This window comes from Neolamprologus multifasciatus, chromosome 17, assembly GCF_963576455.1.
Source record: "Neolamprologus multifasciatus chromosome 17, fNeoMul1.2, whole genome shotgun sequence".
Taxonomy (NCBI): domain Eukaryota; kingdom Metazoa; phylum Chordata; class Actinopteri; order Cichliformes; family Cichlidae; genus Neolamprologus; species Neolamprologus multifasciatus.
This window is the reverse complement of record NC_140455.1, coordinates 38,858,746-38,872,565: the sequence shown is the minus strand read 5'-3', so window position 1 is coordinate 38,872,565 and position 13,820 is coordinate 38,858,746. Positions and strand designations below refer to the sequence as shown.

General features: G+C 41.5%; 1 protein-coding gene across 1 annotated transcript in view; it reads left to right on the top strand.

The window, feature by feature from the left end:
• Positions 1-13,820, top strand: part of arhgef39 (Rho guanine nucleotide exchange factor (GEF) 39) — an 80,457-nt gene that overhangs the window by 34,121 nt on the left and 32,516 nt on the right. Inside the window, exons 6-7 of the mRNA XM_085138447.1 lie at positions 1,263-1,333; positions 9,237-9,365. Coding sequence (XP_084994573.1) covers positions 1,263-1,333; positions 9,237-9,365 — 200 coding nt within the window. The remainder of the gene's footprint in view (positions 1-1,262; positions 1,334-9,236; positions 9,366-13,820) is intronic.

Sequence of the window (13,820 nt, the reverse complement as noted above, 5' to 3'; positions counted from 1 at the left end):
AATATATATTTATCTCTCATAAATATATTTTTATCTCTCATAAATATAAACAAACAAGCATCTTGGAATTATTCCGGATTAGCGTCGTGCCACATCATTCTTTATAAAACTGTTGTTGTGTTTAGGTGATTCAGAAAGTGTCATCCTGTTAGTGATCACACAATGAGAGCGGGCATGTCTAACAACCCGCCGGTCTCGATGATTTACTACCTAAAAGAGAGCAGCTTTAACAACCTGCAACAAAGAATAAATACTGTTTTGTATAAAACACAAAACAATCATTTCTCTCTTTTCTCTACATTGTAGGGTTTTTACCTTTTAATGTAAAGTGCCTTGAGGCAACTGTTGTTATGATTTGGTGCTTTAACCTCCTGAGAACTGAGGATAAAAAGTTTCTTTCAGTTTACCTTTTTTTGTCCACTACAGAGGACATAACGAATAGGCTGGATCTCAGGAGGATATGAATTGAATAGGAACGTCCCCGGGACAGTCTCCAGGAGAGAGGGGAGCTGGGCTGGGCTGTAGCAGGGCATCAACCCGGCAGCACAACTCGTATGTGCTCCTGTGTGCGAGGAGAAACTGGGGGGGCTTTTATAGCCTCAAAATTATATCACATTATTTAAAAAAATTGCATTGCTTATATTTATGACAACATAGAAACATACTGAACATGTTATCTGTGACTGTAGCTTACATGCACCGACATTTATTACTGCAACCAAAATAAGTTTATTTATTAAGCGCTCTAATTCTGTATAGGTTCCTTTTGTTCACGTGTGTCTTTAATAAAATGAAAGTTGCCGTGTAAACTGTGCAGCTGCATCGACTTATTGTTCCAGGTTTTATTCACACATACAGAAAATGCCATTTAGTTGTTTTTGGGGGCTTTAATTCAAACATGATTTCTAATCTGCACCTGGAGTAAAAGTCAGTATTTCATTTGTTCACTATGATAAGGATACGATCAGACCAGTGCAGCTCTCCATCTCATCAAGGTACTGCTGTATCTGTCTGTCGTCATCTCGGGCAAAAATACTTCAAAGTAAAACTCGATCTTTCCATCTGAATTAGTCGGGACAGTTCGCACATTTCTTTGGCTCGTTAGGCTTTTTTGACATTGCTGCTGTTTGAATGTAACCAGTCCACAATTACAGAGCCAAGAGTATCCTGTTCAACAGTGGCTACAACTCTGAGAATGGAGGAAACTACGTTTCTATTGTCAGGTAATATTGTGACCTTGTTTCTTTTCTGTCTTCTCACAGGTATAAACATTTCCTGCAGGATCTGACAGCCAACATCAGTGCAGACCATCCAGAATATGAACAGCTTTTAAGTAAGTGTCTTTGCTGCCGTCTGTAGTAATTAGAGCAGGGCGACCAAAAATATTCATCACCATATACATTTGAAAATTTGTGATAACAATATCTGACAATATAATTGACATCAGACAAAACACTTTACAACTCCTCAACTTTATTAGTGCAAAAACCCATCAATGTATTTTCTCTTAAACAAGCAGCTGTTTTTTGCATTAAAGTTATATAAAAATTTAAAGTGCAAATGCAAATTCCTCGCTGACAGTTTAACCAAAAGGCATTTCCAGTGGAAACTGGCCGACATATCCTCAGCATAACCATGTATAATATCCACACAACTTAAAAAGAGGTTATACACACACAATACGGTAATATTATGTTGAAGCACAGTACGTATCACTCCGCGAGGCTCCGCCTACGATGCCGTAATGCTCCGACAATCCATCAAGCGGTGCGGCTTCGTAGCTTAGCAAAGTCGTACTGAAACATTTGACAGATTTTCGAGCGCCGTGCACATAAAATCGTTTCCAGGTCAGTAAACACAACCAGAGTTCATACATAAGGCACACGGGATTATAAGGGGCTCTGTCGACTTTCAGACAAATCAAAGGATGATTTTAAGTGCGCCGTATTTTCCAAACAACACGGTAATAACGACGGCCCGCTAGCATGCGCTACCAAAAATAGTGCTTTGTTGTGTATCTGACGGACGAAAGCTAAACCAGTTCCACCAGTGAAGCTGCAGCATTTTTACAAACCAGTTCAGGTTCATCTGTTTCATTCAACGATCCACTTTCGCTCTTCTCATTCTGCGTCGCCGCCATGCTTTTTCCGCCATGTGCGTATGTAAACAAAGGCACTGCGCATGCGCGTTTTACCCATATTCTATCGCCATATTTCATTTTCTTATTGTTGTCCAACATTACACCAGTATCACCGTGAACGGTATGATGTGGCCCAGCCCCAGTTATTACCAACCAGCTTCTGTTCAGCAGCTGCTGTTGTGTCCTCATGTCTCCATTCTGTCTGATGTGGCCCAGCCTCAGTAGTAATGTTGTCTACAGGTTGACTGTGATTTTGTGTTATAGAACGATGTAGCTGTAGAAGAAGGTTAATATTACTGAAAAATGTCTTTGTTTCACAGTGTGAACATTGTTAGTTTGTCAAAAACAAAAGCTGACTGCGATTTACATGTGACGAATGTAAAGCTGGTTTCCCATCAGCAGGAAAACAGACTGAGGAGAAAAACCCGAAAAAAACCAACCTGTTAAAAACCTTCATCATAGCAGACCGGCTCGTATCACAGACAGCCCTCATTATTTTATGTGAGCAAAAATAAGAGCAGTGTTTAGCTTTCATTTGTGTTTTTTTGTCGTAGCGCTCGACTAGAAGAGAAATAAAAGGCAGAGCTTGGTATTTGTGTAAGTTCTAGTTTGATGTGGATTTTGACTTAATTAATTGGGAACGGATCAGAGGATATTAAGGGGCGAGCTTTATTAATAAATAAAATCTTCAACATCAACACGAATCTCGATAATGACTATTTTCAATCGTCAAATAAACAGCAAATCTGACTCAAGTGCGAATATACACAAAGAATTATTTATGTGTATCAATTAAAATCCCGTTGCTGGTGTGCTGCCTCTGCTTACAAATTAAAACAGCCTCTGACTCTAAGATGAGGGAACATATCTAACTTTACCTCACCACCACTTTTTCCTCTTCTCATTAGAGATCTGTTTTTAAACTCTGCTGCTTTTCTGCGTGTGTCTGTGTGTGTGCGTGTGTGTGTGTGTGTGTGTGTGTGTGTGTCAGCCTGCCTGGATTGTAAAGGGAATTGTTTAAAAAAAGAATCTCAAATAAATTGTGTTGTATGAAATTAAGCAGACTAACAAATATCACACGAGACTTTGTTCATTTCTTGTATCCATTTGCTTCTCCGGTTCTTTGTTACTGTTTCCTGTGGTGCTCCAGTGTCTGACTCGTACAGTAACTAGGGGTGGGGGAAAAAATGGATACTTTGTAGCATGGTGATATTTTGTTTGCTAATAATGTATGGATACAGGGACAGCAGAAATCGATATTTTGTTACAAAAAAGGTTTTTGTGCTCTGACTTCAGAGCATGTTGATCCTTTTTCTGAGCAAGAATCCTGACATTCCTTCACTGTCCAAATGTGTTTAACTTGTTTTTGGCAGCAATAAACATGACAGTTTACTTATTTTAATTTAAGACATGTTTTATTTTAATTAAGTTTAAAACTTTTTTATTTAATGTAAAATTATATTTTGTTTTAATTTACTTTCAAATTCTTCAGTTGCTGAAGGGGCTGCATAGTTTTCATAAACTGCATAGTTCAGAATAGCTATAATTGTACCAGATGGTTGATTCAGTTAAGTTGGACTAGACTGTAATACAAACCGTTCAGTTTGTCAACAATCAAACTGAAATGAGAGAAAGACTGAGTGTGAGACTTTGATATTAGAGAAAATGAATATTGATAAAGTTTACCTTTATGTACAGAATCTGAATATCGCAAAATATTTGTAAAAATTGCAATAATATCGTATCGTGGGTTAAGTATTGTGATAATATCGTATCGCAGTATGTACGGTGATTCCCACCTCTAATAGTAACCAAGTCTGACCTGACTGGCAGCAGCTCTCCAATCCTCCTGTTGTGGTCAAACACCATCTAAAGAGAGAATAAGCAGAATAAAGAGCTGTGAGGAGTGTGGATGTCTTTAGAGTCTAATTCATGTATTATTGATGCATCGTCCAGAACTCAGCACAAGAACATGCTAATTAGTAGGTGTTGTTATTCTAAAGCAGGAAATGAAAAAGACTCCAAACATGCACAACAAAGAGAAAACATCTACACGGACGCCGTGTTTGGTTTATACTTTAATTGTTGTGAAGTTAAGTGAGCCAATTAGGCTGTGATTATTTCAGTGTAGACAAGTTGCCCCGAGGATCAGGTTCATCTGCTGAGGTTCAGCGTTCGTAATGAAAGCAGCAAAGTTGAGCTTGAAATAAAAATCCATCTGTTTGTTGTTATTTTGGACATGCTAATGATGTGGTTCTAAATGTTTGCAGCAATTATTATAGCTGGCACACAGTAATTGGATGCTTCTGTCTGTTTTGATGATTTGCTTATTTGTTCTGAGGCAAATATTTTAAAGCTTTGCACAAGAAAGTAAAACAAGTTTTTTTTGTTTCTTTTTAACATGCAAGTCAGTTTGTGTTGATACACTCATCCTAGTCATGGACATAACGAAGGTTCAGACATGAGGTCGAGGTTTTCTTTCAGTGTATCATATTTAATGTGTGTCGCTGTGTTTTAATGAAGAAAAGAAATGGTGATGCTTATGGAAACAGAACAGCTGTTTAATGTTATTGTACACATGCAATACAACTGTAGGCGCACCAACGATGTTACCTGCACATATGTAAATAGTAACACAACAGGTTTAAATAACAGACAAGAGGCTGACACGCACAGCAGAGATGTTTGAAGGGGCAGGTTCAAAAAGGTGCACGCAGAACCAGGCTGTGCTCTTTGTAATCCAGCTGTGTGACAGATCCACTGCCTCACACAGCTGCTTCTGTCTGAGGGTGTGTCTGCGTCCAGCCTGTCAAACCTGGTGTAGAGTGTTAGGGCTGTCTGGGAGGGGGGCATCTCAGGTGTCTGTGGTAGTTGTGGTTCTCCTGTAGTTTGTGAAAGATTTGATTCCCAGACTAGACTTTTGCACCTTCAGGTGTAAACACACCTGACTGTGAAGGGCTTTGTCTGGAGCCTTTTGTCATGAACTGAGGCGGATCACTAGGTGATCAGACTTTTCAAAGTGTCTTTGGTTCAGCTGAAAAGGTGTTTCTGATGTTGCTGGTAGAGCAGGGCGACCAAAAGTATTTATCACCATATACATTTGAAAATTTGCAATAACAATATAATTGACACGAGACAAAATACTTTACAACTCCTCAACTTTATTAGTGCAAAAAAAACCATCAATGTATTTTCACTTAAACAAGCAGCTGTTTTTTATCTGCATTAAAGTTATATAAAAATGTAACAGTGGAAATTCGTTGCTGACAGTTTAACCAAAAGGCATTTCCAGTGGAAACTGGCCGACATATCCTCAACATAACCATGTATAATATCCACACAACTTAAAAAGAGGTTATACACACACGGCGATAGAATATGGTTTTACCCATATTCTATCGCGATATTTCATTTTCTTATCGTTGCCCAACATTACACCGGTATCACTGTGAACGGTATGACCACTGCTCCAGCCCTGGTTGCTGGAGCAGTGGTCCAGTGTTCATTTCTCCTGGTGGGGAAGGTCAGAAACTAATGTGGTTTGGGCATGTTTTTCCCAAGATTGCAGTGGTTAAAATCTCCCAGAATGATAGCAGCGGCATCAGGATATGTTTTCATATTCATTAATCCTGGTGTTGGCCAGAGGGGCCGATGGCGCGATATGGCAGCCTCGCTTCTGTCAGTCTGCCCCAGGGCAGCTGTGGCTACAACTGTAGCTGCCTCCACCAGTGTGTGAATGTGAGAGTGAATGAATAGTGGAATTGTAAAGCGCTTTATAAATGCAATCCATTATTATTATTATTATTATTATTATTATTATTATTATTAATCATGTCATGTAGCTCCTTTAATGCAGCCTCCTCCTCAGTGGAGGGGGGTATGTACACAACACTCACAATGATGCATTGCAGGTACAATGGCATCAGCTTCAGGGTCTAATGATCTTACAGTCAGGACACCATGATTGTTTGAGGAGGGCAGCTCCTGCACCGGGAGTCTTACCGCTATCCGCAGCACATCGGTCCTTCCTGAAGACTGTGTAGCCGTCTGTTGTTAGTGCCTCGTCGGGTGTCCTTTCCCGCAGCCAGATTTCGCAGAAACACAATATGGAGCAATCCTGAATCTCCTTCTGTGTAGAAATCCAGGCCTGGAGTCGTCCATTTTATTTTCCAGGGACTGAACCGTATGACCGGGAGGGTTAGCCTTTCGTTGCTAACCAAAGGGCGGAGCTTCTGGTCAGCTGCTCCCCGACTGCCTCGCCTCTGCTTCGGCCTGTTGCTAGGAGGGCTCCTAGGAGGGCTCCCTGTCAGGCGCCGGCCGAGCGTCGAGTCAGTACAGCCTGAAAGCTCAGGGTAGGATTCCAGGAAGGACTGCGCTCTCTGTTGTAATAAGGTCGTCCGATCATAGCGAACTCTTGTATAGTGTGTCTTAACACTATACAAGAGTTGGCAGTTCGTCTTGTAATTGGAAGGTTGCCGGTTCGAGCCCCGGCTCCAACAGTGTCGGTTGTTGTGTCCTTGGGCAAGACACTTCACCCGTTGCCTACTGGTGGTGGTCAGAGGGCCCGGTGGCGCCAGTGTCCGGCAGCCTCGCCTCTGTCAGTGCGCCTCAGGGTGGCTGTGGCTACAATGTAGCTGCCATCACCAGTGTGTGAATGTGTGGGTGAATGTATTTGTATAGCGCTTTTAGTCCTTAGGGACCAAGTAAAGCGCTTTACAAATACAGACCATTTACCATTTAACTCGGTACCAAAAAAAGTAACTTGACTCGGAGAGCTCCACAACGTCGCCCTCTGGGCTGGTTAACATTAACATTAACATTGATAGATTAACCACTTTGGTTAATCTATCAAGAAAAACGTCTCTCTTCCCCCACTCTCTCCGATGAGCTGACGCCAAGAGTGGAGTTAAACTGGGTGGTTCAATTCCCTGGAATTGTTAGCCTGTTTGCCCATTGATTCATCTTATTGATTCCACTTGAACTACAATCAGCTGATTTCAGTTTGTGTGCCAGAGCAGTAAAATAGTCGTGCACAAGCTGGACATGGACATGCTTTTATTTTCATTGCAGAAATGGATAAGAGCGCAATGTTGCATTGGAAGCTGCATCAGGATAGAAACAACTGCATTAGCAAGCAAACCTTTGGCTCGTTGCACGTATCTGCACAGACAGCCTGCTAACAATAAGCTAGCCAAGAATGTTAAAGCTGAGTGCTGAACCCGGCCCAGCAGCCACAGCCTGAACTTCAGCAGCGATGAGCCTCCATCTCTACCTGTTCATATTTTCCCAACAACTGTGGCAATTCTAATAAAATCTACTCGTGCAAATTGTCAACTCTGGACTGTCAAAATGAAAGTAAGCATTGCTTTATGAACTTATAGTGTTAAATTTGAACATGTTGTCTGTTTATTTTAGTTGATTTCTTTTTTGTGGGGAGTATGCAGGTCAGGTGTTATGACTGGGAAATACTTACATTCCTATAGGTGTATTATATATGTGTATTTATTAACAGTACAACAGTACAACAGTACTATTTACAGCCAACTAGGGCTGCCACGATTAGTCGACTATCAAAATCGTCGACGACTGATTTAATAGTCGACGCGTCGTTTGAAGCTTTGTAAGATCACAAAGACGCAGGAATAAGTAGTAGGATTTAAGAGTGTAATAACGGACTGAAACAGAAGATGGCAGCACTGCATGTACAAGGATGCCAGCTGCCGTTAAACCCCGAAGAAGAAGAAGAAGAAGCTGTCCCAGAATTCATAGCGCAGCCCAGCTCAGTTTCCAACAATGGCGGCAGCTAGTTAGTTTTAATATTACTCTTATTATTCTTTCTGGGTCACAAAATAAACGTTTAACATATTTTCAGGCGAGAATGTAGCTGTGTAAACCTCAAATATCTGCTCAGTTTATCAAGACACCACATATTTTCAAAAGCGCTCCGACGTTTTCGGAGACGTCTGTTAGCCGCTAGCTCGATAGCTAGCCGGGGGCTAGGCTAACTAGAGCTGTGAGAACACCGGACTCCCGGCTAACCGTTTTCAAACCCACCGCCGTCTTTCGCTACTCAGGTTAAACATGATATATAAGTCACTTAGATAACTTAAAAATGTTATTGTTTGGCTTTTTTCAGTATTTTATTTGTTCCTGAGTAAATCGGTTTGGCTGAGATTAAAGTTATAGTTTTTACACCGCTGAATAAACTTCAAGCAGACAGCTGATTATCAGAAGTGTGAGATGCTCCAGAATTTACTCCGGTGTCCTGTTATATTTTAGATAGCAAGGAGTTTATTAAACTTCACCGAAACAATCTGCAAATTTCATTAACATTTAATAAACTATCATCTTGTCTTTATTTTTAGTTAGCACATACTTTAAACACTTAAAGCTGTAAGCTAATGATAGTTATATAAGAGCAGATGCTGCTGGTGCAATAAGCTGTAGTTTTATGTACAATGGATGATGATCTGATTAGTCGACTAATCGCAAAAATAATCGGTGACTAGTCGACTATCAAAATAATCGTTTGTGGCAGCCCTACAGCCAACAGTATGTTTTAAAGTGTTACAGTACTGAACATAGCTGTTAATAGTCACAAACTCTTGGATGTGCACATTTCTGACAAAATTCATATTCGAACAGGCTCACACAAAATGAGATGTTCAGTATGAGTTCCCTTTTACTTATTATTTTCTGTGAGGAACCCCACAAATCACCATACTTCATCATATTATTATTATTATAATTATTATTGTGCTTTATGAGCCAAAATGGTCACTCTGCTGTTCTCACCTGCCACTAAGACTTCCATCTTTTTAAAACACTGAAATAAAAAACATTGTGCTGCAGTCATTTTCAGCATTTATTCGTCACTGTTCTTTACAACCATCATTGTAATATTTGCAAATATACCTGTGAATGTTTTTGCTGTTCTTTGTCAGTCTTTAGATTTATTTTCCAGACCACGACACATGCGCTACAAAATAATACGCTGTGACTTTGTTTTTACTTTTTTTTAACCAGACATATATATATATATATATATATATATATATATAAAGCAGTTACACTGAAAAAACTGTTTGTGTTTCAGGAGCAGTGACGGTCGTGTGTGAGGTGTCCCAGCGTATTGAGGACAACACCCGGCACCATGAGAACCACTTGGAGCTTTGCCGTGTGCAGAAACTGCTGAAAGGGAGAAAGATGAAGGTGTTGGCTCCAGGTTAGATCCTCTCATTAAATATTCCTTTGATCTCCTTCAAGAACTACCTCTATACATCTTCTGTTGCTGCATCTATTGCATGCATGCATCTATGCCTTCTGGGACTCACTGGGGGAGAGAGGAAAACCAGACCAGCACACATAAACTAAAGGGGAAGTGAGGTCATTAAGAAGAAACTCACCCATAGTGTTCAAAATTCATAAATAGTCGAGCATTATTTAGAAGTGTGCAACAAGTCCACTCGTGAGATTTCCTCATTACTAGATATTCTACAGCTGTTTGTGGAAAACTGGGAAAGATGGCAACTCGGCCACAAAGGCCGTGTGAGATCACAGCGTCAGAGAAGGCTGCGGCACGTTGAGTAGAGGTCACGAAGTTTCAGTAAGGTCAGTCACTGCAGACCTCCAAACTCCACGTGACCTCTTGGTTTCCGTGGCTGAGCAGCTGTATCTAGGGCTGCTCAATTAATCGAATTTTAATCTGGATTACGATCTGGGCTTTCAACGATCATTACAAATGACCGAGCCGATTATTAGCCCCGCCCTCGTGCTTTACTCTCGCGCTGCTCCGTGTGGCAAATCGAGTGCACCTCTCTGCATTTCGAACACGTGTCACAACAATTAAGAGCAGCGGTCTCCAACCTTTTTTGCTCCACGGACCGGTTTATGCCCGACGATATTTTCATGGACCGGCCTTTAAGGTGTCGCGGATAAACACAACAAAATAAAACTAGTACTGGTACCGAAAAAAAGAAGATTTATTCCTAACACACGTGAAAAGACCCAGGAAAACCGAGTAAACGATAAAAACGATAACAACATAAAGCTGAAAACCAATAAAAACCCTGAAAACTATACATTTCACACCTGAGCCTCAACTCTCGCGGCCCGGTACCAAACGACTCACGGACCGGTACCGGTCCGAGGCCCGGGGGTTGGGGACCGCTGATTAAGAGGACCCGAGGGAAGCTTGGAAAGCTCAGCAGAAGTTATTTGGAGAGGAGAGTGACTGCTGTTGGTTGAAGAGAGGTAAAAAAACTTCAGTGGTGTGGAAACATTATGGGTTCAGTCAGACGTGGATCAAGTAGACACAGTGTGTAAACTTTGCTACAGTGTCGCAGCTGCACCACAGAGCAACACTGCAAACTTCACTAAACATACATGTTTACATTTATTTCTTATATTGCAAACATTTGCACTGTTATCAGTATTTGCACTATTTTATATTATTTTTTGACAATCTTAAAAGTCATTATTCAACATTGTTATTGTTAAATAAATATCGTCAAATAATCGAGATCTCAGTGAAAATAATCGTGATGATCATTTTTGCCATAATCGAGCAGCCCTACCTGCATCCAAGTTTCACTAACCACAATGCAAAGCGTCATGTGTGGTGGCACGCCGCCACTGGAAGTGGAGATGTGGTCTCTGTGACGGTGTTTCTTTGCCCGGCGATCCGATGGATGAGTGTTGGTTTAGCAGTTGTCAGGGGAATGGTACTGTGCACTGTGCCCAGGATGGTGCAGGTGGGGTTTTACTCTGAGGCCCCTTAGATCCAGCGACAGGAACTCGTAATGCTGGACAAAGACATTTTGGACCATTTCATGCTCCCAACGTTGTGGGAACGATTTTAAGGATGGCCCCTTCCTGAGCTTGGTGTGGAAGATCTTGACCAGCCGGAGTCCTTCATCAGTTTTTGACCTCACAAGTGCTTCTGGAGTAAAGGTCAGCCTTCACAGAAGAGTTGAAGCTGTGGGCCGGCATATTAAACTCTATGGATTAAAGCGAATAATCAGTATAGTGTATGCTACACATCATATCAATAATAATTAGTGAATCATCAGGTTCTGTTATTTCCCCACGGCCCTGCTGGTTTTTGTCCTGGACGCCGCTCTGCTCGCCCTGCCACTGTCCCCCACGACCAGTCACCTCGTGGACTCAAAGTTAAAAAGGAAGCCAAAATGTGTTGTCTGTGTGTGTGCAGGAGGAAATACATGTGTGCATGATGTCCTGAGTCTGTGTGCTTGGATATGACGGCGTGTTTTCTGTGTGTGTGGCTGTTTGTGTTGTACGGGCTGGAAGTGGCGGCTGAACAGCAGCTCTTCTTTCTAAGGCCGATGTGGGCATTAGTTTCAAAAGCTTTCTCTCATCCAAGTTCTCAGGCCCTCAAAACTCTGCTGTCAGCTTCCTTTCCAGCCAATAAAGCTCTGGTCCCACCAGGCAGACTTCAGAGCTGCAGGAGTACCACCTCACCCCGCAACCCCACACCGACTCATTCTCCTCCCTCCCCACCAATGCCACCTCTAATGTGGGTAAAAGAAAAGCTGCCTTTGACAGATGAGAAGCATCGGAGCCCCTCAAACATATTAAGTAGCTCTGTAGGAGATGGTGGGGGGGTGTTTGTGCGCCACAAAGCCTGAATCAATGGGACATCAGTGCAGCAGGCAGCCAGCCTCTTTCCCTGGGAGGCCACAGTTTCATGTCTCTTCCTTTATTTTAAAACAAAGACGTCTCACATTTTATATCGTGCTTCACACGGATTCTCCCCTCGTGTCCTTTATGTGATAGTTTCACACAGGTTTCCTTATGCATCATCTACCATTTCTGTTTCTTCTAATCACATTATGATTAATACAAGTTCAATAAATAGAAATACAAGTTATTCTGTACTGAATTGTCTTTAAAGTGCAAAAATCATACATTTCTTTTATATTGAGTTCAATATAACAGCGATTACCAGGGCTGCTCGATTATGGCAAAAATTATTATTTTCACTGAAATTGAGATCTGGATTATTTGATGATATTTATTTATCAATAGCAATGTTGAATAATGACTTTAAAGATTGTCAAAAATAATATAAAATAGTGCAAATACTGATAACAGTGCAAATGTTTGCAATATAAGAAATAAATGAAAAATGTAAACATCTATGTTTAGTGAAGTTTGCAGTGTTGCTCTGTGGTGCAGCTACGACACTGTAGCAAAGTTTACACACTGTGTCTACTTGATCCACGTCTGACTGAACCCATAATGTTTCCACACCACTGAAGTTTTTTTACCTCTCTTCAACCAACAGCATCACTCTCCTCTCCAAATAACTTCTGCTGAGCTTTCCGAGCTTCCCTCGGGTCCTCTTAATCAGCGGTCTCCAACCCCCTGGGCCTCGGACCGGTACCGGTCCGTGAGTCGTTTGGTACCGGGCCGCGAGAGTTGAGGCTCAGGTGTGAAATGTATAGTTTTCAGGGTTTTTATCGGTTTTCAGTGTTATTTTGTTATTGTTTTTATCGTTAACTCTGTTTTCCTGGGTCTTTTCACGTGTGTTATGAATAAATCTTCTTTTTTTCGGTACCAGTACTAGTTTTATTTTGTTGTATTTATCGCGACACCTTAAAGGCCGGTCCATGAAAATATTGTCGGGCATAAACCGGTCCGTGGCGCAAAAAAGGTTGGAGACCGCTGCTCTTAATTGTTGTGACACGTGTTCGAAATGCAGAGAGGTGCGCTCGATTCGCCACACGGAGCAGCGTGAGAGTAAAGCACGAGGGCGGGGCTAATAATCGGCTCAGTCATTTTTAATGATCGTTGAAAGAACAGATCATAATCGAGATTAAAATTTGATTAATTGAGCAGCTCTAGCTATTACGTTATATTACACACAGATATTCTAGGATTTGATGTTGATGATCAGTTGAACTCAATGGGGAGTCGAGTCAAAGTTAAATCATTTACGTGAAAAACAGTGAACGCTCATCTCTGCACCAAGGAGAAGGCTAGGTGACATATTTTAACGTCTTACGATGCTGCAGCCCCCCGCCCGCCCCCCCCCCCGCTCTGTGTTGGACACTTCTTCTCTGTATGTGACAGAAAATGAGTGGATGGTTGTTAAAAAAATGATTTTTCTGCTCGTTCTTTATCCATTGTTATACCAAAATACATGTCATGAATCATATCTGCGATTTGATTGGTTACTTTGATATTTTACTGACTTGACAGCTGTAGTGTTGTTCAGTCTTTCTACTCTTGCATTCAACAACTCAGTAGATTTCAGTGGAGTTTAGTAGAACGCCCCCAACACTGGCCGTACCCAAACAATGAGGATGAAGTACCTGCAGACTCGACACCCACCAATACTCAGTCGGCTCGATCTGTTATTCTCCTGCCTCGGACACATCCGATGAACAGGATACTAGTGTTGGGCGATTGGACAAATTGATAGGCTGAGGCTTTCATCGATCGTTTCTACAGGGGGCGATTTATTTATTTATTTGCCCACGAGTGAGTTTGCTAATAATAACGGAGCTAATAGAAGCAGTCAACAGGAAGTTTTTTTTAGTGCTGTCAGCATTAACGCGCCGTCATCAAGACTGACGCGATTAACAATTAACCATCTGTGCGCACACTGAGTCAGAATCAATGAAATGTCCGTCAATGCATTTCAGCAGTTTGTCCA